General features: G+C 45.6%; 2 protein-coding genes across 3 annotated transcripts in view; one reads left to right on the top strand and one right to left on the bottom strand.

Moving 5' to 3' along the window:
- Nucleotides 1–1,938, top strand: part of beta-Man (beta-mannosidase) — a 52,274-nt gene extending 50,336 nt beyond the window's left edge. Inside the window, exons 17-18 of one of the 2 annotated variants that reach the window (XM_089548021.1) lie at nucleotides 787–978; nucleotides 1,462–1,938. In XM_089548021.1, the coding sequence (XP_089404147.1) occupies nucleotides 787–978; nucleotides 1,462–1,719 (450 nt within the window). In that variant the 3' untranslated portion in view covers nucleotides 1,720–1,938. The remainder of the gene's footprint in view (nucleotides 1–786; nucleotides 979–1,461) is intronic. The other variant, XM_089548020.1, reaches the window with a different exon arrangement.
- Nucleotides 1,939–17,188: 15,250 nt separating this feature from the next.
- Nucleotides 17,189–27,060, bottom strand: part of LOC149339261 (beta-mannosidase-like) — a 44,432-nt gene continuing 34,560 nt past the window's right edge. The window contains exons 16-17 of the mRNA XM_089548019.1: nucleotides 25,103–25,291; nucleotides 17,189–17,505 (exon numbers count right to left, since the gene is read on the bottom strand). Coding sequence (XP_089404145.1) covers nucleotides 17,236–17,505; nucleotides 25,103–25,291 — 459 coding nt within the window. The 3' untranslated portion in view covers nucleotides 17,189–17,235. The remainder of the gene's footprint in view (nucleotides 17,506–25,102; nucleotides 25,292–27,060) is intronic.

Genomic DNA, 27,060 nt, shown 5'->3' with positions numbered 1-27,060 from the left:
TTTGCACTGCAAGGGGGGCATCAATACACGCTTATTGAACTTGCTTACTGCCAACACAGGAGAGCTTTTACAAGCAAAAAATACTGGATAAAAACGTTCAATTGCAAAAACATCAGCTAGCGTACTTCGCAGACAGCGCTGCGTTTACATCCGTCCTTGGCGCATTCGCTGATGTTCTGAAAGCACCTAATCAACAAGATTTCTTCAGTTTGTTGCCTGGGGAAGTGATGTGGGCAGAGCACTGCTGTATAGTTTTATAATAACGAAAATTACTGTTTTTAATTAGAAACAGTAAGTGTTGCAGTCGCTGCTCGGAGCAGTTCACAGGAAGAGCTCGTTCTCGGAAAAAGAGCTGAGAGTGAGAACGTGCTTTGGATACTAATAGGAAATCAGAAATGTTTTGGTTACTATTTCCGTGCGCACCTCGTTTGAATGAGCGCTACATTTTATTTACCGAGAGTGATGATGCGCTGTATAATCGTTATTTTTTTTTAATGACTTACAAGCGAAATCCTTTGTTCTTTTTTAGTAAGCGTCTAATACTTAGATTCATAAAGTCGACACACTCCCCGACGTTTTGTAGCCGGGCTTTCACAAATTTTCACGGCGGCTTCAACTCTGGTGCAAATGTAATACTAGAATGCACGCACAAAGAAATACTGTGCCTAGAAATCACAAGAAATAGTTCTGGCAGTGTCAGCGTCGTCGACACGCTGATTTTTTTTTTTTAATTCATTCCGGAGGCAAATGTCAGGCAAGTAATTCCTCTATACCGTTTCCACACAGCCGCAAGCTGCGTCGTTTGACGCGTACAGCATCAGCATGAACAGGCTTTGGAAGGAGGGCGTCTGCCAGAGTCACACGTGCTTCCTGTCGTTCTCGCTCCTCAACTCCTTCGACGGAACCAAACTGGCGCCGGACACGTTTCTAGTGCCCGAAGAGCCGAAAAATCTTTCCCTGCCGCCAGCGTCTATAACGGTACGAGCACCATTGTTGCTGAGATACTTATCCATAGTTCCTTTGAGCGCAGTACATCGCTACTTTTAACGAGAAACATAGTATACTGCGCAGCTTGCTGCGCATATTAAAAAAAAATGATTGTGTTTTAACGTAGCTAAAACGAGTAGACGTACGAAAGCATGTGTTTAGCCTGATTGGCTCATGGTTTGGCTCATGGCATCAACAAAGCCATTCAAGATATGATTTCTCTGTCTTGAAGAAGCGGACCGACGTATCGCTTACACATTCTATTCCTCTTTACTGTCACCAATCAGGATTGGCATTAGTAAAGAGGAATAGAATGTGTAAGCGATACGTCGGTGCGCCTCTGTGTGTGTCGCCAATCACACGATTGGCGACAATCCTCGTTAACTTGCTGTGTTCTGCACCTATATGATTTGGACGCAACAGCACTAGATACGCCAAGCGAGTCTATGAATTTGTTTAACATTATGATTTCAGGTGACTTCCGTGACTGGGCCGATGACGTCATCGTCGAAACCCGATTTCAAGGTGTTCAGCGTCGGTATTCGCACGGACAACATCGCCCTCTTTGTTTGGCTGAATGCCCACAACGTTACCGGTCACTTCGCCGACAACGGATTCCTGCTTACGGACCAGACGAGCGCCGTCGAGTTCTACACGCGCGAAAATGTGACTGCTCAACAACTTCAAAAGGCTCTTACGGTGAACTCTCTATCAGACTACTCGGACGTTTAACACCGGCGTATGGTAACGAGCAGTGCGATAACTGACTTACTTAGCAAACTGGGTGGCCCACTTAAAGTTGAAGGACTTGCCACCCCGTGTGCGCAACGCAGTAACTAAGGCTTACTTGGGGGGAGAAATTAAGTAAACTTGTGAACTTTACTTTGACTTCAGGCATAGCCGAGGGTTGGGATGACGAATAAATAAAATGAAACATAAAAAGTCCGAATAAGGGCCCGTCTTCTTGCTTTCTCTTTAACATTAACCACCGTTATTTTTTCCCGGATGAGAAGATTGCCTTCTGCTTAGAAACGTAAGCTATATTTGTCAGTTTTGTGGCGTTCAAGTTAAGCGTGAAGTGTTGTGGTGAACGTGGAGTACGGAAGTAGCCACTCCTGCCATCTATTCTTCAATACTCTCTAAAGAGTGGGCTACGTCACATCATTAACGCAAGGATAAAAAAAAAAAAACTCGTCGACAATGCGCGAGTCTTGAAAGCTTGAATTTAAAACATCCAGAGGTGGTCATGAAGCACAGATACTTTCCATACCTTCTTTCAGTTTTTGCCTCACTATAGCCAAATTGCAAAAATTTTAGGTGGTTTTTCGCGCCTAATTTTCGTGCTGCTGCAGTATTTACACCTTTGCTGAGAGCGCGCTTCGTTAGACGGCTTGTGTTGTATTGCGAGGCTCACGACCAGTAGCCAGCTTTGAAGTTATGATCGTTCTCTTCAAGGTGGTTTCCGCTCTAACCAGTGCAGAAACATAGCCGTTGCGAAGGGGGAAAAATTGGCAGGTTCAGCTCACAGAAATGCGCTCTCCATGGTAGCATGTTGCCGTCACTCTGCATAACGAGAACAAACTTGTCGTGCGAGATATCCATGAATCATTGTCCTAGACCGCTGACCATATTTGTCCTGAAATCGTGAGCGAACCATACACAGAAAGGGAAGATGTGGAAAGGTGGAGAGGATAACCAGAAGAAGGTACTGGTTTGCAACCCTTCACTGAGGAAAGGGAAATGGGCAATAAAGGGGAAAGATAAAAGAGGGCTAAGTATAGAAACGCAGTAAGGACTTTGCGTACGGCAAAATCATAGCCTATGAAAGAATTTCACGATGCCGTCCAGAAATGAAAAAAAGCGGTTAACAAGCCTTGATAGCTGACAATAGCTGCGACCATTGTACTATAACTTCCTTCAGCGGGCGGGGAGATAGAGACGGTATAGTGCACAGACTAGCGATTGTCTTTCAGTGCTATATGGAAGGAATTAACACAACGTGTTCTGTCGTTTCGTTGAGAGCCCCGCAGCTAGCGCACGCGGGGCTCTCAGCCATATCATTGGCGCAGAACGACAGAAATAACGGGAATGAAGGAGACGGGCACAGCACTTTCACAGTTTCTTCGTATCTGCTGTTCCTTTCATTCTGCGCCAACAGACCGGACAACTATGCACTAACTAGCCTGCAGCAATGTGCTCAGCCATACCGATTTGCAAAGAGTTTTTTTCGTAAACCCAATGCAAGACCAAAGGCAACACAGCAAATTTCTTTCAAGTTGTGGTAAGCAGCGTGGAAGTCGAAGCTGCGGCTCAGCGTTTAGGAAAAGTAGATCGGGCCAAACTTTTAATTCCAGCATTCGAAGCCTACCCACAGCACCCATTCCCTGAATCGGAATCGATACACAAACACCACTGTTATCGGCAGACCAGGCCACTTCGTGCGCGCGGTGATTTTCAGCTATACCGCAGTGTCCTAGTAGCGCCGCCGATATGTTATATGGTGTCCATTGTTAATGAAATAGTGAACTGATTCGCGGTGGTGGTGGTGAAAAGCATTTATTAAGTAATTTACAGAGAGGTGCTCGGGGAGAGGCCCCTAATGGGTCTCACCCCTTACAATACTAGGCGGAGTCCCTCATTCCGGGATCCCGTTGGTCGAGACCGCTACACAAGTCCGCCGAACCAGGGCCTGTTGTGCCGATAGTTCCTGGCAGCTGAGCAGGGCTGCCTCCCAGTCCTCTCGGGTAGGGGAAGGGGTGATTGGGGGGAGAGAAGGATTTTTTCTGCATGCCCAAACCATGTGGAAGGTGTCGGCCACCTCCCCACAGAATGAGCAGCGGCCGTCAAAAGAAGGTTAAAGTGCTTGAGAACCGCCGGGCACAGCAGGAGAATTCGTTCGCCAGCTTTACCCAGTCCTTTCATAGGAACTGGGTATCGCCGGTGTTCGGCACGATAGTGCTCAGTAATTTCTTTAAAAGAAAGGAGAGGGCTGTGATCTGAGTTAAGCTCCTCCCAAGGGACGCCTGGGGCCCGGTGAGTGAGTGCGCGGGCTGCCTCATGGGCGGCTTCGTTACCTGGCATGCCTTGGTGGCCAGGGACCCATATGATTGAGCGATGAGTTGGATCGCAGTCGCGAGTACTGCGGTGTAAAATTTTGTGAGCGAGTAGACTTGAGTGCAGTGGGGTCGTGCGGGGACCCTGGGGCGTGCCCCGAATTCCTTTGTAAATAAAGTTTTCTCTCTCTCCCTGGAGTGATCCAACCGAACTCGAAGTTACGACAGGCTCCGCGAGAGTCTGTGAGGATGAATTTAGAGTCGGGATGGGAGGCTGCGAGGGCGATCGCCACCTCCTCCGCATGCGTTGAGTTGGGCGCTCTGAACGAGAGGCCGTCCACCTGTTTTCCCTCGTGTATGACTGCACCCGTGTACCATTCCCCCCTGGAGCGGTAGGGGCCTGCAATGTCGACGTAGAAGACGTGTTTCTTTGAGCCATAGTGGCGGTGCAGGGCATTCACCCGCGCCTGGCGCCGGCCATTATGGTCCTCCTTGTTCATCTTAGTCGGAAGGGGTCGAACGTAGAGGGCGCTTCTCCACAGTTCTGGCACTCGAACCCGTTCCATGGTATGGTTATCATTAGGGGTGTGCGAATATTCGAAATTTTCGAATATAATTAGAATATTATATTTTTAGTATTCGTATTCGATTCAAAGTCCAAGTATTCGTGTTGTTTCGAATATTCGACACGACGCGAATATTCGTATCCAGCCGAATATTCTATTGCGAGCACCGGCGTTCATTTCGGTCCGCAAGTCCTATCGACAGAGACATAACAACATGGCGGCGCCCGGAGCAATGCGTAACGTTGGGCCATGCAGTAGCTGACTGCAGTGGTGAGCTTCTTTGTGGTTATACCTGCGAAGCTGGTATAGTCAGAGCTGTGCACGAAATACCTCGCAATACGAGCCAGTTCAGTGCCAGTTGAGAGGGCATTTTCTGTGGCTGGAGAAGTTTCAGCTAGAAGGGAACTACTACTGCTTGACCATGTGGAGCAGCCGGTTTTCCTTCACGACAACCTTTTACGTTCATCCCAGCAACGCGCTTTTGTGCTTATGGCAAGTTAGCCTTGATCAATGCCGTGTACCAGCCATCTTCTATGATATTTCCACTCTTCTAAAAACAATGTTCGAGACTGATACTTTTTGTGCAGCCACACACACCTTTTGTGCTCATTTCATCACTGATAGTTGAACTGTGATGTTCTTGGGTGCTCAAATAAATGTTTTGTAGTGGTTAAATGCGTCTGTCCTTGATTATTGGAAATTCGATTCGATATTCGGAACCAAGTATTCGTATTCGATTCGTATTCGAAAAATTTGATATTCGCACACCCCTAGTTATCATGTCTCATATGTAACCGGTCCAAGAGGCGGCGACCGGACACGGTCTGGGCGAGACGCGTGTATTGATTAACGAGATGCGCCTCTCGGAGTTCTCGATAGGTGTTCACCACCCCCAACGCGAGGAGTCGCGCGTTGGAAGTAGATATCGGGAGGTCGAGGGCTCTCTTGAAAATTTTGCGGAGTACAATCTCCAGGTGATCTTCGTCATGTTTCCGTAAGCGGAGGTAAGGAGTCGAGTACAGTACTCGACTAGTTACGAAGGCATGCGCGAGCCGCATCGCATCCTTACTTGGCAACCCTCCTCGCTTGTTGGAAACGCGGCGAACCATTCGGCCCACCTGGTCGCCGACTTTGCGGAGTTTGGCAAGAGTTGTGTCTGCCTTACGATGTTGATTAATGAAGAGACCGAGTATTCGTAGCTCCTTCGCTTCACGGATGGGGCCGCTTGCCAGAGAAAGCTGAACGGAGATTTTTCATTTCGGAGAAGATCGAATATGCACAAACTCAGACTTGGACGGGGAGCACTGGAGGCCGCAGTACGTGGCATAGTGGTCAACTATGCTCGCCGCTGCTTGCAGGCATTCATTCCTCCATCTCTCCTATGTTTCCCGTAGTGGCCCAGATGGTGATGTCATCGGCGTACAGCGCATGCTGAACACCGCCGACAGCCGCCAGCTGTGCCGGGAGATACATCATAGCAATGTTAAAGAGAAGCGGGGACAACACAGCGCCTTGTGGTGTGCCCCGCGTTCCCATCTCAAACGGGCCGTACTCGGTCTCTTGTATACGTATTAACGTACTCGACAACGACTTGGAGGACCAAGTTCCACACTGGTCGAAAAAGCCCGGTAATATGTTTTACAACATTACAGCATTAAAACATTAGAACCCCACGTTGGAAAAACCTGTCCGTCCGTCTGAAGCCCCGCTAGAGGAAGTAGAGGACGGTAAAGGAGTAGAAGGTGGAGGAGGAGAGTGCGAAAGGGGGTACGATGTGTCACACTGTGATTGCTAAATTCGATCGGGAGAGGGGAATGGACGGACTAGACCACGCCACCTGCTCACACGGTCACATTCGATCAGCACTAGCAGCTGCTTCGTACGGAGCACTAACGCATACTCTGCCGCATCTACCGAGTTGATGGTCGCTATTTTTTTTTCCTGAATACGGTATACCTTACGGAGGTGACCAAAGGTCCAGAAGAACATTTGAAGTTCGCTGAGCCGTCTGTGCAGATGTGCAGGCGGTTTCCGCAGTTACGATGCAGATATTCTAAAAAGACGCACTTGAGAGCCGAGGACGACAATTCTTATTTCTTCGTGACGCCAAGTGTAGAAATAAGAACACGAGGTCGATGCACTTCCTATAATTGAGAGGATGGTTTGAAGCGCGTGTAATGCCTGATGGGAGAGAGGCGCGATGAGCATCAATATCTTTCGCAAGCGACGTGTGCAGCTTGGGTACAAGTAGGGTGGTAAATGATGGCATGGAATCCGTGTGAAACGCCGAATATGTAACTCGCCACGGTGGCTCAGTGGTTAGGGCGGCGCTCGGCTACTGAGCCGTAGTACCCGGGTTCGAACTCGACCACGGCGGCCACGTTTCGATGGAGGCGAAACGCAAGAGGCGCCCATGTGCTGTGCGATGTCAGTGCACGTTAAAAATCCCCAGGTGGTCGAAATTATTCCGGAAACCTTCTCTACGGCACCTCTTTCATTTAATCCTTTATCTCTTCGCTTAGGGCGTGGTTCGGGCGTCCACCGCCAAAACTGAGACAGTTACTGCTGCATTTTCTTTCCTCAAAAACCAATTTTCATTTTTTTTTTTTCAAATATGTACTGCCAGGGTGTCATCTGCAATATAGGTAGCGACGTGCATGTCACGGGAGACGGTCCAGGCGCATTTCCGTAGTCCTGTGCACGCGATGATATTTCTCTGCCGTGAGTTATTGTTATGATGCCGAAATTCTGCAGGCAATATTCTGCAAAGTGCATTAGCGGAATAAAGAAAGAAACTCAGTACTTTATAAGAAGCCAAAATGGGCACACACGTGCCCTGAAATTATGTATCGTGGCACAGTTTCCTTTGCTTGTGTGCCTACCAGAATGCGGTCGCAGCGTGCGCAACATGGTCGAAGTCAAAGCACTGCATTCGTCCGCTAAATGAGCATCTAAATGAGATCCAAGAGGAAAACAATGGCTTTAACCCTCACCCCCCGCAAAAAAAATAAACAAAACACGCTTAAAGAGAACATAACAGCGTAAAATTAAGGATCCATCATACTCTGCTGCGTAAAACGCTGAAGTCAGCGCAGCTGACCAGATTCTGTTGAGTTGTTGACGCTGTGCGGCGGCTGCAGATGCGCCCATGATTCGTTAAACCGTTGGAGTGTCCCGGTTAAAGTGCTCCGGCTGCAGTGGCACCGAACCACTTTGAAACCGTAGTCGGTCGCGCTTCGAGCACATATTGCTCAACGTATGGGCAAGCATCCTATCTTCGTATTTTCAGGTCGCACAGTCCCACTTCACACGGTGCCCCCAGTTTACCGGCAGCACCGGCGAAGGCGCTAAGTTGCTCGTCCCACAAGCTTTCGTCAATGTCGCTTGTCGTCGGTGGTTCCGGCGATCTCGCTTCTGGGCAATGTTTCCCTGCGCTCCACCTCCGCTCCACCCCCGTCCACCTCTCCGTCCCATTTCCCGTCTCCTCAAGCACCTCAGTTCAAGTGACTGCCCTGTATTTTTTCTTATTCATTCAGAGTTTGGGTAATAATGCTTTCACGTGTCTGTTATGTTCAATATCGAGAAAAATCATCAAAGTTTTGTGATTACATTTAGAATCACCTGTTTAACAAGGACAACATTAATGGCTCAAGAACTTTAGAAATTAGCGTACGGCGCGCACTTCGGACGCTCGTGTAATTGCAGCATTATTCTTGTATCGATCTCATTTAAGCATAAGTAATTGTTTCTCTCATTTACCGAAGTTGTATTGCTATGAAAAATTTTTCTACAGTGTCATTTAATGAAACATTCCACCGCGTCAGAAAAGATAGAAGTGACAGCCCCATACCGCACTTCACTTCCTGGTCGCGCCGTAGAACTAACTACACGACGTCCATCCTTGTTTCTTATTTTGGAAAAGCGATTCTTTTTTCTGGACACTGTGTGTCCCTTCCATTCTGTCTAGAAGGAATTTGAAATGCAGCCGACATTACTTGTTCTGTGAAAACAGGGCTACGCTCTTTTAAAAAAATGACTTTGAAAAGTCGCGTGCACAGTCGTAGACGCCTTGCCGCAAATGGTTAAAGGTTCAAAAAGTTCTGATTATTCAGGATCCTCCAATCAAATTAAAGTTGAGGCATTGGAAAGAAGGGCTAGTATGGGCAGCATCAAAGAGGGTATTATATATACAGCTGTCATTAAAGGCGCCTTCTTGGGAGAGTGCATTCTACGAAAGCAACAGCTTAAACTGACTAACAGCTTTGAACTACTCTGCCGGGCATATTTCTCTAACGCCGGTTTCAGGGCAGGTAAACTAGTCACTGTGTTGACTTCACGTGAGCAACTGACACTCGTACGCTCTCGAGCTTGGCACAATTTCATGAGGAAGGTGGACGGAGCCACTCGAAAGCCGTGTTGGAACAGCTAACTATAACAGGGGTGATCTTTCTTCACTGCTGTTCTCTACCTTTACAAACCAAATATTAAGCTGAAAGCAAATTAAACGTTCAACATCATTTTACCCGCAGATTTGTTTTCAGACGCAACACACTACTGAAAATGGTTTCTATGAATGCTGCCATGCAGATGAAAACGGAGAATCTGCTCAGGAAGGCCATGCAGTGCCTACAATTAGCAGTGAAGCTTTGAAATACCGCAACTGTAGTCGTTCACATGTGCAACAAGGCTGCAGCTGTCATTCCATGTAACTCGCTGGCTGCATTTATGCCCTCGTTGATGAAACGACTGCTGCACGCGGTTATTCGGGTAGTTGTACTGTGATGGTTTTACTGTAGCAAACTCCTTCCAGGCATTTTAAAGGCGAGTAAAAAAATTTTTCGGCGCAATGGCACATTTGCCGATCCAGAAATCTTTTCATTATTACATTAAGGGGCTAGTACTATCATTAACCTGATTTTGCCAGATTAAGCAGGCTGTCGTTTTTCTTTGACGCCCATTAATTTGTTCTAATTCCAAGTGCTTTCTGAACAAAACACAAACCCGGGTTCTTAGGTACTGCATCGAACTTCCGCTGTCCGAGAAGGCTTCAGGTTGGATTATGAGTGAGAAACATGATAAACAAGGCATAGGATTGGGTGCAGACGAGGCCGAAAGGGGGGTGGTGGTGAAAACATTTATGTAAAATCATAGTGAGAGGTGTTGGGGGTCGTGACTTGAAGGGTCACGCCCTTACAGACACTACGAAGAAAGGGGCACAGGACGGGAACACGCTAACTGCCAAACACTGCTTTGGCCAGTGGGCATTGACATGCTGGTTCGTAATTTTCCTTCAATGGTACGCTATCTGTTTGTAATCGTTAATGCTTTAAAAGACAGACCTTAGTTTCTTTATCTAGAACATGTTTAATGTGGTGCAGAAGCGAGCTATTGTACATAATCCACGAGCTGCTCATTTTCATCCGAAGACTCCAGTACAAAGGACAGTTGTGCCAAAACTCATATGTTCCTCGACTCTAAGCGCACAGTCGCACAGATTCCAATTTTGTTTCACACCGCTATCTTGCAGAAGACTTTGTCAGTGGTCTTACTTAGCGGCCTGTTTCGTCTGAAAGTTTTGAAACGTTTGCCTATTCGCATCAGGCGAGCTGCACCGGTAGAATTCGAGTGCGTGCGTCGGTCATAATACAAGCCAGTTCATGAGTAATAATTTTCTTTGCATAGAAGTTTTTTTGCAGTACAATACTTTTGAGTAAGCTCTGTTTCCGATTCTCAACGACATACACAATCAGTACCGCAACGACCACGACGCCCGTAAGGGGCGGGACGAACCGCCTGCAAATGAAGGACGCTTTCTGAATCGGCTGTACCAAATATTGGAGTGAATTAAGAATAACATTGTAAGCAGAGAGATTTAAATAATCGCGTCTTACATCATTAGATCTTATTACCTCGTTCCTCAGGTTCATGCCGTCGTTGTCGCTGTCCACAGCCCCACATGCCTCGATTGTTAGGTGCAAATGTGAAGAGAGAGAAATCCCCTTCTCTAATTTTAGAATAGTTTAGCGAGAGAGAGAGAGAGAAAGGGGAGAGCCTAGTAAATGACGGCCTAATGGCTTGGGCGCCCGCCTCGGCTGCCAGAAGTAGTTGGTTCAAAACCCACCGAAATCCACCATAGAAACCCACTGCAGAGAATTACTGCAGTCATGGGCAAGGTTCGGGACTTAAATTTGTCCCGAACCTCCGGTTCTTCTTCACTTTTGAACATTATTTTGATAGGAAAAGCTTCTTGCGAAATTACAGCAAATAACCTGTATGTGAGTCCCATAGATACAAGTTGCCTCTTGTTTCGCCATAAAGCAGAGCGGACCGCGTCGGCTCCAATCTGCTGCTTTCCTTCGTTTACGCTGCGAACACAACGATTACCGTACGTGCTCGAGAGCATGTTCTTATCGGCACGGCTGCCTGATTCCATCAGTTTGATACAGCTTTGTTTTGGACGAAAACAACCCTCTTGAGCATTTCTGTTTGAAACTATAAAATAATCTTTATTATTTTATGCATCCACTAATGCGGCAGCTGTGACTGCTCACCAGAAGTGATCAAGTGGGATGTCTGAGAAGAGTTAGCATCCAAATTATAATGGCTAGGGAAGTGTACGGTTTCACTTTTACTCAGGATCCCATCCGAAGTGCCCATCATCTCCGATTTCGTGCAGAAGAATTTATGCATGAGTACGTTTGTAAGCCCTTAGGCTGACTTGAACTCGTGTCATGCGCATGTTTACTAGACAACGAAGCTTGTTTTGATGATGTTGAAAAAAGAGACCCTTAGCAGTACACTACTTCTTTTTATTCATAAAAGTGCTACAAGACGAGAGCTTGAGAGAAGTTATGGTGCACCTGATTTTTCGCCGCGTAGCGACAAAGTTGACAAAATCCGAGCTTCTTCCGCGTTGAAGTGAAGAAGGTGTGTGTCTCACACAGGGTTAGAACAGCGGTGAACATAATGTGCCGACTGGAAGAAAATACACCATGCACTATCGGGGACAAAATATTGGGGGACGCGAGCTCTTGAAGAGACGTTTATTGTACCTCCACCTCCCTACCCAGTTGCCTGATATTGTTACCAGGGGAAGGAGCATTCGGGCCTTTAATACCTACATACAATATCAGGCGATTGGAAAGCCAGGTTGAGCTACTAAACGTTTTTCCTGGAACTCGCGTCCCACACACTTTCGCCCCCGATAGTACCGTTCTTTTTTGGCTCACTGCTGTCGGAGAATCAGCTTCGCAAAGAAATATTCCTAGTTTTAATTTCCACCTCATTTTTTACTATGGAAATACGCGTAAGTTCACGGCGCATAGAAATCGGTCGTTCCCGGTTGCCATTTGTTTTGAGAAACAGGGCTTCTGTGTCTGTAGAAAGGGTTGCAAAAGAAATGTTCAGGAAGGATTAGACATTTGAGATTGGCAGAAAACTGAAATCTATTGTTGCTTATTACTAGGACAAACTGAAGTTGGCGTGTATCAATAGAGTCCGACTTTCTAATCACAAAGAGACCACTCTCATCAAACACAAAGCTTTTATAAACTGAAAAAGGCAAAAAAAAATGGTATACAAGCGTCGTCATCAGAGACTGATTTCGCAAGTAAATTGAAGTGCGGTAACAAATTTTGCGGGGCTCTCAGAGGCTATGTTACACCGCCTTTCACTCCAAAGGTGTGATCATAAAATCCTTTTTCGGTGTAGACGTCACTAGTTTCAACCGAGTGGTGGGAACAGCTTTAAAGGCAATTCTCTCAGAAAAATTACGGAGGGAACTAAAGAGTACTTACGTGTTTGAATGCAAAAACACTGTTTTTTTCTTTCATTTCTACATTTGTAAACTTTTTTCTTATCCTTCCTCATGGCACACGTACTCACTATTAGTGCACTGCACGGGCTCGGGCCAGCCCGAAAGCCCGGGCCCGGCTGCCGGGCCTGGGCCGGGCCCGGGCCTGAAGTTGCGGGCCCGGGCCGGGCTCGGGCTTAAAGCTGCGGGCCCGAGCCAGGCTTCGGTCCGTACAGAAACGGCTGGTGTCCGACTTTTCATTCAATATTGCAGAGTGAAGTGCAGAACTGTGGCTTTGAAGCAGCGACATGTTTGAGCTATGAGTTATAGTACGCGCTGAGAAAAAAACTAAGCTTTATTCATTCACTTATTTATTTCCTTATTTCCACGCCGCGGTGCAGTAAGAGTAAAATTCAACCGGCCTTAATTGGCCATTGATCATTCGCGTTCCCAAAACATACCTATACACTATTATAAATGCATTAGGGAAGAACATATTAGTTTAGACGCTTATGGTCTTCAAGCACATACCATGAAATACTCAAGCCTTTTAGCTTTTCGTTTCTGCTGAAAGGTGACCAGTTCGGCTATGAGCTCAACCTGTGAGATCGCGTTCAGTAAAAAAAATGTCATCCTACTGCTTGCTAGGCAGCTTTAATATTTATACTTCGCAGGCGACAGAACATAACTGATTACAATCATGGGGGAACGCAGAGTAGACTAGTACGCGTGTATGCAGCCCTTTTTATTTGGCTCTCGGAACTTCCGAGTTTATCTTTGCCCACGTACACGAGACCAGTCTCCAAAAGACGGGCCTGGCGAGAACTACACTTCATCACTTCCTTCTGGGTTAAAAAGAACCAACATTCTTTAAGCCAAACTGCGGTTTCAGAACCTTTGTCGGCCAGTTCCCTATCGCTGTAGTAGCAGTCTACTTGCTCAGTTACTGTGAAACGGGCCGGGCCGGGCCCGGGCTGGGCTTCGCTCCGGGATTCACGGGCCGGGCCGGGCTCACTAGAGCGATAATTTAGCGGGCCCGGGCCGGGCCCGGGCTTCAAGCCGCGGGCCTGCGCCGGGCTCGGGCTTCAGGTCGCGCGCCCGGGCCGGGCTCGGGCCTCAAATTCAGGCCCGTGCAGTGCTCTACTCACTATAGCATACATTACGCATACACTATGCATACACTACGCATACACTACGCATACACTACGCATACATGGATACGCTACGCCTACACTAGACTCAGCTTTGCACGGCAAGAAGCAACGTGGTTTTGCGACCTGTGGCTTGCGTGCTCGCTCGCATTCTGAAAGTGCTGGGTTCAATTCCCCGCGCCTTTGGAAGAAATTTTATTTTTCTTTGGTTGGTCACGTGAGTTTTTGGACGCCGCTTTTCATGGCTTCCGGTTTCGTTGCTGACGAAGGGTATAATGCTTTCGCATTAATAATTGCTCTTTTTGCTGCTGTACGAACATCAGCATACAAAGAAAAGGTCACGGAATGAATTTTTACAGAGAAAAGAAGTGAACAAGGTTGTTTTTAGTGTCTGTTCAACGCTCTACGCCTTATAAGGGCTAATATGGCAGAAAGTGCTTTATGGGGAAGCTTTAGGCTTTAACAATCTATTTCTAGAGTACAATTGGCGAACAACGCTATTGAAGCGCGCGTTCACACAGTGAATTCATGTATTCCAATATGAGGAATGCAGCGCAGTATGAAATTTATGTAATCGACGACGGCAGCAACGGCATTTTCATTAGTGTGGGAAAGTGCTGGACTTTTTTTTTTGCAAGAATTCTTTGGGAATTTTTTTTCTCCGTGCTGCGTAGCAGAGCAGTGGGGCACATAATCACTACCGTCATGAAATGCCAACTCGTTTCTTCACAATGCTGTATAGTCGCCTGCAAAAGCTTCATGTTATATCCTTAGAAAAGGCGGCTTATCTTCTTTTTCATCATACTACTGACCTCTCCAAGTTCATCAAATCGGAGGGCTTCGTGCGCATCGTCCTGCGGGCGTGAAGTCGGAAAAATGAAGCCAATCTTAAAGCAAGAGTTTTGCTTCAAAGAATCGAAGCAGACATTGTACTCGAGTTTCAGGTGACGTTCAATAAGAAAAGTGCCGCTGCTGAGGGTCTCCGCCGAACTTATAGAGGCTTGGCTTCGCTTCGATTTATTATTGATGTGAAACCAATTTTTGGCAGTGTTATTATATAAACACCAGCTTAATATTATTATATGAACATCAGCGCTGTGTTTGTCCCTACCTTAGTCCTGTCTTTCGTGCGCTGTGCCTTCAGTTTTAACATTGTACCGACTAGCCCAAACAAATACCTTAGTTAAATACAAATTTGATGTAAATGAATCGTCTTTCGGTAAGACATATGCTTGGGGCTGCTTTTGACGCATGCAAGTATGATCGTATTACTGTAATTGGTAAGCGACTGTTCTCGAGGTAGAAATGGCGTTCGTCTACCAATAAGCGAACTAATCATGCGGCTGAAGGCTGTACCAAACAGAGAAAAGCCAAAATCATGATAGCCTTTTTCAAAATAAGCCGGAGAGATATTCCAGATCATCGTAGACCGCCCGTATCGTGGTTTTATTTATGTATTTGAGTACGCACAAATCGCCCCACTGGGCATTAGTGTACGGGGGATACGCCAATTGAAAGGCAAAAGCACTGTGAACAGGTGTAAATTATTTCAAAATACCCAACAACAATGCAGCTAAAAACAGTAACAAACACCTTAGAAATTCTGTACAAGTTCTGAAAAGGTTAAAATATATATAAAGCGAAATAGCAGCATGCAATAACTCTCTTTGATAAGGAGAGCAGTCAATAGCTTATGGTGCATGGCACAATGATGCATCAGTTAGTCCTAGTAAATGTGTTTTAAGAGCGGCTGGGAAGCTGTTGTCATCTAATAAAACTATTGCGCTTGGGAGGCTGTTCCATTCGCTTATTGTGCGTGGGAAAAAGGCTGATTTAAATACAGATGTCCGACTGGCAGTTTCGCGTGTTTTCCGGCTATGGTCTCTTCCACGGGAAATGTATGTGGGAAGTGCAAGGTAAGTGCACGTTAAGTGCAGTGGCCCGCAAATGCCTTTAGGGGTTTAGAGTTTACTAAAACTAGTCTTGTATGCTAACAGGTTATAATCTCTGCCACGCTTCTTTCGTCCTTAGTTCTTGAAATATATCAGCCACCGCTTTTGGGTCACCAAATAGGAATTCGTCAGTCACTGTGTTATATATGCTTCGTCTGTCTTGCCCGATTTTTTTCGCTTGGACCGCCAAAGATAATCGATTGATTTTTTTTGCTTTGCGCTACCAGAAAGCAGTGCTTTCGCATTTCAGTCTCAAGCTACACGAGTGCGAAACTAATAAGGACTGTGTTGTTCCCCATCAGAGAACCCTTTACAGTGAGAATCATGGTCTCAAAAGCTGAGCATTAATTGTATATAAATATGTGATGGCTTTATACAGATCCCTTGAATCACCACCGAACATAGGTTTAGCTCTAGTGGATTACATAGTAACACTCTTCTTTGTTCCAGGTGCATTAGAAGCAATAGGTCTCGCCACATGAATGGATGGCGTCACGTGCTATGTCCAGATGTTACTGCACGTAGAACCTCCTGCAGTGCTTTAAGTTGCATTGATACTGTTAAGTAGAGCGCTACTTTACTGTCTATTTAGTGCCTTTTTACGCTGTTTGAAAGTCGCTGTAACGTGTTTTGACTCGTTGAGGCTTTATCAGTGAGAACAAGGTGGCTTGACACATGAAACTAATGAGCAGTAATCAACGAAAATTGAAAAAATAATAAGTCACGGTCATTTTAGACCAATCCTCAACATATTTTCCCCTTTGCATATGTTTAACCTAACAAGCAATGCCCATGTTTCAGTGATAAAAAGTGCTCTACCAATCCCGGCGGAATATACACGGATCTAAAGAAGTACTGTGTGATCGAGTACCCTTCCACGGTTTCAACGACTTACGATATGGCTGTGTCAGCAATGAGGACAGGAAACAGAAATGCTTTTCCGTACCGAAAACCAGATATAGCGATCTGCTATATTCTACACCTTTTTACGCACAAAATTGATGCACACAGCAAGAAAACGGAGAACGTATACTATAGCGTTGAGAAAGCACACAGAAAAGGCGGAGACAGGACTGACGTCACTCTCGTCCTCTCCATCCCTTTTCTCAGTACTGTCCCAACGCTTTCTTCGTTCAAACAGTTCGTCTCACCAACTCTCCGCTCAGCATACTTTGGAAACGCACATTACTATAACCTGAACAATGACATGGGTATGGTCCCTTGTAGGATACCGTTGTTGAAAACATGTTTCTTTAGTTGGTATAAATTTATCGTTTGTGTGATCCTGCTGCTGTTCCTCAGCATAGTAAATACCTTCTGAACAAGGAACGCACATATCCAGCCCAATTTGTAACTAAACGCCTCAGCTGCATCCGGCGGTGTTAGTGCATCGTGCTGCCCTGTACATCGTAGCGCGCAGAAAACAAGCAACTGTATTTATTTACCTGTACAACAAACAACAGAAGTAACAATAGCCAATAACAAAAATGACGGTTCGATTACAGGAGACAGACACATATACACAGCACGATGCTGTGCATCATCCTCCACGCACATGACACTGACGAACAAAATGAATGCACACAGCAAGAAAACATTCTTGCAACACTTTACAGTTCCAGCAGTAAAAAAGGAAAATGAAGCAGAAAAAAAAAGACAGGTGGCAAGTCTGCCCCTGCAGCCAGCCTTCGAGGATGCGGTTCAGTGGTCCAGGACACTCACTCATTGACTCATTCATGGGCGGGCTAGCTTTGTGTAGTCCGTAAGCGTTGTGACGTTGATTAACTCCTTAATGCGTTCAGCGGTCACATCTTCGGTTGTTTTGAAGTCCACCGCGAGAGCACGATCCTTCATGACGAATCCGTTCTGCGAGAAGTAGCCGTCGACGCCCGCTACCCACAACCACACGTACAAGGCGATTTTGTTCGTTCTCAACTGCACCGTGAACACCTTCTGGCGTTGGCCCCACAGTCTGAAGCGACGGGGTCCCGTGACGGACGAAACCTGCACAGTCACCGAAGGGAACAACGTCACTCAAGAATCTGCCGCTCGAGAACTACGAGCTACGGGCTCCCGCCATCGCGTAAGATATTGCCTACCGTAGCCTCCTTTGAGCTATGCTGAAATCAATATGAATCGCAGATTTCATTAAAGCGTGAGGCGTATGTTAATGATGGCTCTGGGGTGCATTCAAAGAACTACAAGTCAAGGAGTCTCTTTTATTTATGCATGCCTTCATCTATTTATGCATGCATACTTTCAATGACCGACCTTGGGCATTCTTCAAGTAACCCCATTTATGTCAATGAGCACCTCTGCCCAGCCCTAAAGGTGCTATTGGGTAAAACTGTTCAGAGGAAAAAGGCTTGCAACTGGAAATTTCTCTGGGTTAAGGATGGCAAAATCTTTGCCCGTAAGGAAGAAAAGTCTAACGTTCTGCATGCGCAGTGTCAGCGTGATGTTGAAAAGATTGCCTAACGCGTGTGTGCCTGACCTCGTGCTGTGTTTCTGCATCCCGAAATGGCGAAAACACCTGTAGAAGTTAACTCAATTTTTTGCTCCCATGGTCTGAACAGTCTCACATGTTTTCACTTAAATATACGGTCGGCGCGAAACAAAGAGGATCAATTAACCGCTCTTCTAAACAGTTATAAATTTCAATTCGACGTAATAATGCTTACCGAAACATGGTTTACATCCGATTCTGACGTCATGAAGGATGCAGATTACAACACGTTTTTTCTGAACCGACCAAACAAACGCGGAGGTGGTGTGCTCATGCATATAAAACGATAATTTCAGTGTGAATTACTTGAAGAATTTTCTTTTATCACGTTGAGTACTGAGTGTCTTGCTGTAACATGTAAAAAATATCTGCTTGCAGTAATGTATCGTCCCCCTGAGGGTAACGTCTCTAGTTTTCTCTGTCTTATTGATAGGATACTTAATTATGTAAATGAAAATAAGCTCGTTCTTATCCTTGGAGGTGATCTCAATATTGACATGCTAACTCCATCTACATTACAGCATAACTTTGAAACACTCCTTGACTCGCATGGATTTAACAACCTAATTGAAACGGCTACACGCGTGACACCGAACAGCAACACACTGCTAGATCTATTTATAACCAATGAAGCTATACAAAATACTACCTCCGGTGTTCTTGCCTCACATATCAGTGACCACATGCCAATTTTCCTATTTAATCGAATGACACTTAAAGACAGGCTGAAGAAGCCAGCCGTTATTCCAAAAATACAAAACATCAACAATAGCACATTACAAAAATTTCGCACTATGCTCCTAGGAACAAACTGGGATGTCATATATACCTCAGACACCTCTGATCAGGCGTATAATAATTTCTTGTCTCTATTTCTAAAAGCCTATCTCGTATCATTTATTTCAGTCCCTAAGCAAAAAGCAACAAGATCTCAGAAACCTTGGATATCAAAAGAATGCCTTAAAATGATACGAAGGAAAGATAAATTGTTCAAGAAGTTCATCACTACAAGAAACACAAATGACTGGGAGATATTTAAACGCCATAGAAACAAAACCAATGCTTTTATACGGAATAAGAAGCGAGAGTACCTTTACGACCTTTTTCAGCCAGAGTGCAACTCTAAACCGGATGTTCTCTGGAAAAACAAATAAAATCTTAAACCGTTCTTTTACAGATCATAGCGTAGCGTTGGTGAATTAACAATAAACAATTCCGTGGTTTCTGGCATTGAGTTGGCGGAGGCTTTCAATAACCATTTTGTAAGTTTAGTTTCGAGTTCATATCATCCTGAGGCCACGAATGGAATCAATAGGAACAGTGAGAGTTTCTACTTGAGTCCCACAAATGAGACAGAGATTCATACAGCATTCATCTCGTTGAACAATAGCACGGTTCGTGATATTGATGATATACAAATTAAGCCGGTGAAATATGTTTTAGATCTCATCTTACCACCTCTTTCATTTATATATAATTTGGTTCTTTCCACAGGAAAGTTTCCTCCCAAAATGCAGGCATCAAAAGTAGTCGTTCTGTACAAGGGGGGTGATAAAAACAACTTGTCGAACTACCGTCCGATATCTATCCTACTTGTTTTTTCTAAGGACTTAGAAAAATTAATACAATCTAGAATCATTAAGTTTGCAGAAAAATGTAATCTAATTAATTCCGCACAATACGGTTTTCGTAGAGGCCGATCCTCTGAACTGGCCCTCCTGGCACAGAAAGAATTTATCCTGAAAGGCTTTGAAAATAAAGAGATGGTCACTGGTGTATACATTGACTACTCCAAAGCGTTCGACCGTTTAAATCATCAGACTCTACTAAAAAAGTTAGAAACATATGGAATTCGAGGTATACCCTTGGACTTAATACGTTCATACCTGGAGCATCGCACACAAAGAGTTGTAATAGGCGAAAATCTTTCTCCTTCTCAGCGTGTTACTACAGGCGTACCTCAAGGAAGCATCCTAGGGCCCCTATTGTTTAATTTTTATGTAAATGACATTGTAAACATTATTAAAAGGCCAGAATATGTAATATACGCTGATGACACAACACTTTTATTTCGAAACAATGATCACAGCCAGCTTGTAAATAACATAAACCAATCATTAGATGATTTAAACGCTTGGAGCAAATTGAATTCACTGGAGATAAATGTAAACAAAACAAAAGCAGCGTTTTTTTTCCACAAGACAGTCTCCAATGCCTACCATGCCCTCAAATCATAACCTAATTTTTGGCCACGCTCCTATCGAAGTTGTTGATGAAATGAAAACCCTAGGCGTTTATTTCCACAAGAATATGTCCTGGGATAGGCACATAAATGAAGTAATTTCACGCCTGGCAAAAACAGTAGGTATTTTAGCAAAACTCCATTTCTTCCTACCGCCGAAAATTAAGCTACATATCTATAACTCGTTATTCTTGTCTCAACTAAACTATTGTTTCCTTGTATGGGGTACAACTACAAAAACAAATTTAAATCGAATATATACACTACAAAAAAAGGCTATTCGCCATATAGCTGGGAAAGACTACTACACTCATACCGCGCCGCTTTTTAAGAATTTTAAAGTAATGTCAGTACACTATCTCTACTCGTCTAACTTAGCAGTTCGCTACAAACAGCACATAACTACCTCTGAGAGTGCAATGCTGTCTATCGCCAGTTTAACAACACTTACACGAACATATCCTTCGCGCTCTGCTCATAACTGGACGGCACCTTTCGTACGAACGACTTTTGGCCAGCAAATGCTCGCACATACTCTCCCCACTCTGTTGGACTATTTTCGCCAAAGTAATGTTAATATTGAAAATGTTAATAAGAAAACAATACATTCATTCTTTCTCTCTCTCACAAATGTAATTTTTTCTGGTTTCCTGCAGTGTGTTTCCTCCTATGTCTTTTTTGTATTTTTTGGGTTTGCTACTATTCACAATTGCTGTTATTTGCTGATCATGTTTATCCTTCACATTGTGTCTTTGCCTTTAACACACACACAAAAACTGAACTATGTCAGTAAAAGCTACAATGTCTGTAAATGTACTCGTACAACTGTTACTACCGACACCTCGCTGTCTTGCCATGTAATGGGGCCCGAGCGCCGTCAAGTGAATTAACGTTCACTTTTTGTCTCGGGTCCCTCATTTCTTACTGAAATGGAAATAAACTTCAAACTTCAAACTTCATTCCAGTCATTCATGCATTCATGCATTCGGGTCCCGCTGTTGCGCAAGGCGTATGGTACAGCTACGGCTTTGGCGTTGTCAACAGCCAGAGCTTTGTTACGCACCTCTCGCCAAAGCGTCAAGGTCGTGACCGCAACAAGCGCTGCGAATAGTCGGCAAGAAGCGGACGCCAGAAGTGGACCCAGTATTCGTGTATTGAAAACCAAACTAGAGACGATACAGAGGATGCGTCCTATTTTCTATGGGACTGTTGAAGGTGCCTCTGTGCTGCCTACATGCGAACGATGGACGTGAGATGTCCATGGACCATAGCCTTAGCCGCTTGTCGCTGAGATATAAAGCAGATTTAAAGATGTAAAGATAAGAGATATAAAGCAGATGAGATATAAAGCTGCCACCTGTCGCATCCCACCTAAACGAGTGATCATATATACCATCAACCTAACTGAAACGCTAACACAAGAACGCAAAAACATCAGCTGCTTGAGAAGAAGTACGGGAAGGGTTCATAACACTTCGGCGCAGCGCGTTCCGTGCAATCAAAAACAGAATTTAGCTGGGAACTGCATGCACAAAAAAAAATATAGAACACCTCTGCTTGGACGACAGAAGTGCACAGATTGATTGATTGTAGATAAGAATGGCCATTGACATCAGGCAGCATACAATCGCCAACGGATTTTCTAGACGAAGGCATTAAATGCCGACAACAATCCGGAAAATCCTAGAAAATGCTCGGCGTTATCCCTATAATGTCAGAACGATGTGGTCGCGTTTCGCGTAGCAATCACAAAGTCATAAAGCAGTGCACCGGTGACAACTAAGAAAAAAACGCGAAAAACAAACAACGTGTGGACCAAATGTTTTTGGGGAATCCCCCAAGGTGGAGTAGATTTGTAATAAGGGAGTAATTGCTCATTGACGTCCACCCAAGCGCAGCCGTAAGGCTACAAAGCAAAGCTGTACAGCTTTCTCAGAAACCTCGCAGTTAAAGAAAAATTCGTCCTGGTCCGGGGTTCGAACCCGGGACCACCGCTTCACCGGAGCAGTCGCTCTACCAACTGAGCTAACCGGAACGGCAAGCTTATGGTAGGGCGAGAGCGAATTGATCAATAACTCGAAGTGGGAAACGTGTTGACCAAATGTTTTAGGGTTCGAGCCCCGGACCAGGACGAATTTTTCTTTAACTGCGAAGTTTCTGAGAAAGCTGTATAGCTTTCCTTTGTAGCCGTATGGCTGCGCTTGGGTGGACGTCAATGAATAATTACTCCCTTATTACAAACAACATGTGGCGGCAGTGTTGAGACTCCGTCAGCTATGATCTTGTTTTGAGGTTCTCATTACAGTTGTCGCGTTAGCGTTTCATTTGACGCTGACTGTACATCGAGCAACCCGTACACTTCTCAGAGGGGTAACACAGTGGGTTAATCATGCGGCGGCTACAGGGAGATCACCGTGCGACCTCACACGAATGCTACTCCACTGCTCGGTTTGTTTTTCGCAGGCAGCACACTCGAAACACGACTACGCCTGTATAAGAGTAAAAAGGGCGTGAAATGACTACTCCCTTTTTACACCATTTAGTTTAAAGCGTAGGTACGTACGCAGTCACTTTGCCGTCTGTAAGGACGTGTGATTTAGTGTTTAGCGTGCGTTATATATGTCGCCATCTTATCTCGTTTAGCCCACATTCATAGATCCCATTACATAGACTGTTCTAGGAGCGCAAACGCCAAGTTTATGGGAGAGAAACGCAGTTCCAGGCGCCCGCCCTCGAATATCGTAATGGCCGAGCACATGTTCAAACCGGCATTGGATACTTTTTCAAAGATTGGTGTATTTACCGTGAAATTCGACCCATGTAAAAAGTGTCTTTTCCACGCATTGAGTTCACCTCTAGATATTGCAATGAGGGGCCGACTTTTATTTAAGATATTTATAACTGGCACTAATTAATACACTGCAAGTATCACACAGCATTCCCTGTCCCACCCGAGGTCACTGCACGTTGTCCCAGGCCCTCCGCGCGGGTAGGGAGAGAAGGCCAAGAATATAAAACACCGCAAAGTGACATGCGCTCATTGATGTGGCTGGGAGCTCTCCTCCGGTTCGCACTTTCGGTCTAGAATTACACTCGCAGTCGACTCTCAGTGGCACTGCAGAAAAGGCTAGGCAAAAATGGAAGCAGATTGTTCTTTGTCCCCGTGCCGTGGGCTACCTCAGCTCTTACGAACACGCACCATCTCAGCAACCCCCTCCCCATTGCTTAGGTACAAAGGCCAGTTTCCTTCCCTTGCCTATTTAGCCTCTGTTACATTGCGATAGAATGCTCTGTAGAGTATAGCTGTGTCCCAGAGACGAGCTTAACCGCTTTTTACGCTCCCACAAGGTTGCTAGATGACACTAACATGGCAACCCTATGTAAGGAAATTGCGTGAGACGTACTTTCTTTCCACGCATAGCACGCAGAAGAACGTAGTCAGACAGCACACGCAAAACACGGCGAACATCCATCTGACACTTATAGCGAAAGACGAAAGCTGATGGTGCTCCAGAAAAAAAATTTGTCCTGAAATCTGCTGCTCCTTACTGTCTGTGTAACTGCGTATGCTAAGAACACAAAATCACAGGTGAACCAGGGCGCTCTCGAAATTTCTGTGGTGTGTCCTCACGTCGAAGGATCCTTGCCATTGCTATACTTATCTAGCGGTTGACAGTTTCCTCCTTCGCAAATCTATTAACAAGCCGTAGTCATTGCAAGTGTCGCCTTGCTTCTCTTTAGAACATATTTAGTGAGCACAAGGACCGCCTGCAACGTACTACATTATATTCCATGTGCTACGTGTTTCGGCGCAAACGGAGAAGGCGGTCAATGTGCAAAGGGAACAATGTAATCTGAAAGTAGTTTAATGGGTCTTAAGAAAATTAGTAACATGACCCCCCACTGTGGCTTAGTAGCTATGGCATTCGGCTGCTAACCAATGACAACCAATGGCATCAGCCGAGAGGCACCAGAGCGAACCCAGCCACACATACCGCATTCAACGAAGACGATATACAAAAACGCCCGTGTGCTGCAATATATATGTTTGGTTTGGTTCATTGGAGTTTAACGTCCCAAAGCAACTCAGGCTATGAGGGACGCCGTAGTGAAGGGCTGCGGAAATTTCGACCATCTGGGATTCTTTAGCGTGCACTGACATCGCACTGTACACGGGCCTCTAGAATTTCGCCTCCATCGAAATTCAGCCGCCGCGGCCGGGATCGAACCCGCATCTTTTGGGCCAGCAGCCGAGCGCTGTAGCCACTGAGCCACCGCGGCGGGGAACGATATATGTGCATGTTATTAATGAGCCCCAAGTTACCTAAATAGATACGGAGCCCTCTGCTATAGCATCTCTCATAGCCCATGAGCAGGTTGAGGAAGTTAAAGCCCTCATACTACATCACAACCATAACTCGCCGCCGCGGTGACTCAGTGGTTATGGTGCTTGGCTGCTGACCCAAAAGACGCGGGTTCGATCCCGGCCGCGGCGGCTAGAATTTCTTTGGAGGAGAAATTCTAGAGGCCCCGTGTACTGTGCGATGTCAGTGCACGTTAAAGAACCCCAGGTGGTCGAAATTTCCGGAGCCCTTCACTACGGCGTCTCTCATAGCCTGAGTCGCTTTGGGACGTTAAACCCCATAAACCAACCAACCAAACCAACAACCATAACTAATGGCTCACCCATAGATACATAGACAATGGGTCATGTCATCGATGACTAATAACGAAAGGTAACGACCAATACTGAACAATGATTACGTCATGTGAAGACGAGGTTGTTTCGTGCTAACCACGCGATCTTTAGCCAACTATTCTTTAAAAGCTGGCGGTGCATAAAATGCGCTCACCTTGACTGTCGGCCTTCGGTGCTTCGTCGTGTACGGCGAGGAGAGCAAAAGGATTTGGTCCTGTGCCAACCGCGCTCCTCTCGCATCGCGAAGCGTGCCTGTCAGGAAGCACTGGTCCTCGTTGCAGGTCGTGTTAGCGAACAGCAGCCTCTGCTTCTGCGCGAGCACGAGCTTCGCCGTCCCGTTAGCCTGCCGGAGTGCAGAGAGTAGTCCGCCGCTTAATTACAGTGCAAACGAGGCCATTGTTTGCCATTTTACTTGGGTTACAATGAGACAAGCTTCCTGAAACTTTTTATAAATTTTCCTCTGATACTATACAGCTCCAGGAGGGATTTTATTGGCGTCCCCACAGGGTAGGTACTACCATTACATAAGCGACAGTTCATTATCTTTTGCAGGAAAACATTCACAACGATGTGTGAGGCATAACGATGTACAGCGTTTGTCAAAAGTAAGAATACAAAGTGATTTGCTTCCAAGCTGTGTAGTGGGCCTCTCTGCCATACGTGGAAGTCCTAATTTTCGTAGGATTGTGGTCTACACTTCCAATCACCTTCAAAATATTCGGAACACTGGCGACACGTAACGATCGTACACAGCATGGCCTAGAAGTAAAACCTAGTGGCTCTTTACTTTTGACAATAGCAGGGCATAAGCTTGACGAGATTCACATGTTTCCGCTAGTTGTAGAGGTGTTCATCAAGCAGCAGTTTGTTTTCCGTCACACGGGTCCCAGCTACATTGAGAAAGCTAAACTAGATGGATGATTAACTGCATCGCAAATTCCTTGATACACGGAGTGACATCGAGAATTCACTGTCTTGATCGAGCACTGGAAACTAATGCTAAGCTTGCTTTCCTAACCTTCGAAGTGCAACGTGAAGTTACGAAATTCGACGCCTCGATTCATCGCACCTTTATAAAAAGCGTTTCTTGAGGTTGTGCTAAATTCATTAGCGATAAATTCTCTCTCCAGTAAACCATATGAAACTCATCACAGCTCAGAGATTGAACTATTATGCGCGAAATGCAGGAATGTAGCTATCTAAATATAATCAGCTCCAATTAGAAGCAATCTACTTCTTGGCAGTATACAGGGTCTGTCCTGAAAGTAATGAGTCAAGTCGTGGCGTGACGCGCACATGCCCTAGATTGGAAAAGCGCTTTTGGGAGATGGAGGGGGAGCCTTCAGCTTCACAATGCGACGAGCTTATAAAGTTGGCTGCGAGCAGGTGAAGCGAGTGGACGTCTTCGAACGTGTACCCATGTTTCGTCGCTGCGTTGAGGAAACCATGGAGCGAACGTTGGAACAGCGCTACGCGGTGGAGCTTTGCAATAAACTGAGTAAGTCACCTACCGAGTCAGTCGACATGATCAATAGAGCATGTGGGAACGATTTGATGTCCAGGTTGCGTGTTCCAGTGGCACAAAGCATTTACAAATGGCCGTGAAGACGTTCACGACGAGCAATGCTCCGGGCGCCCGGCGATGACGGTTACGGACGGTAAAGTTGACTGTGTGGTCCTGAACGTCTGCACGGCCATTTGTAAATGCTTTGTGCCATTGGAACCCTTGCGATCTGGACATTGCATCATTACCACATGCTGTCAAATGTCTCGGTAGGCTATTTACTCAGTTTATTACAAAGCTTCACCGCGTAGCGTTGTTCCAACGTTCGCTCCATGGTTTCCTCGACGCAACGACAAAACAAGGGTACACGCTCGAACACGTCCACTCGCTTCACCTGCTGTATCAGACCCTGTATCATGTATTAAAAGCACCGCTCGTTCAAATTTACATGCGGTCGCTAAAAAACTTGTTATGCGATTTCCTTGCAAAATTTTTAGGCTTTAAGTATGATTTGCACCTCTACACTTATCTTTAAATTAACTGGATCCACTCTTCTGAGCTGACGTGTCTCCTTGGAATCGTTCAAAAAAGATTTTCATATATTCCCT

The sequence above is a fragment of the Amblyomma mixtum genome, chromosome 6 (genome assembly GCF_055824585.1).
Source record: "Amblyomma mixtum isolate Tamu chromosome 6, ASM5582458v1, whole genome shotgun sequence".
In the NCBI taxonomy this organism is placed as follows: domain Eukaryota; kingdom Metazoa; phylum Arthropoda; class Arachnida; order Ixodida; family Ixodidae; genus Amblyomma; species Amblyomma mixtum.
This window is presented reverse-complemented; position numbering and strand designations above follow the sequence as displayed.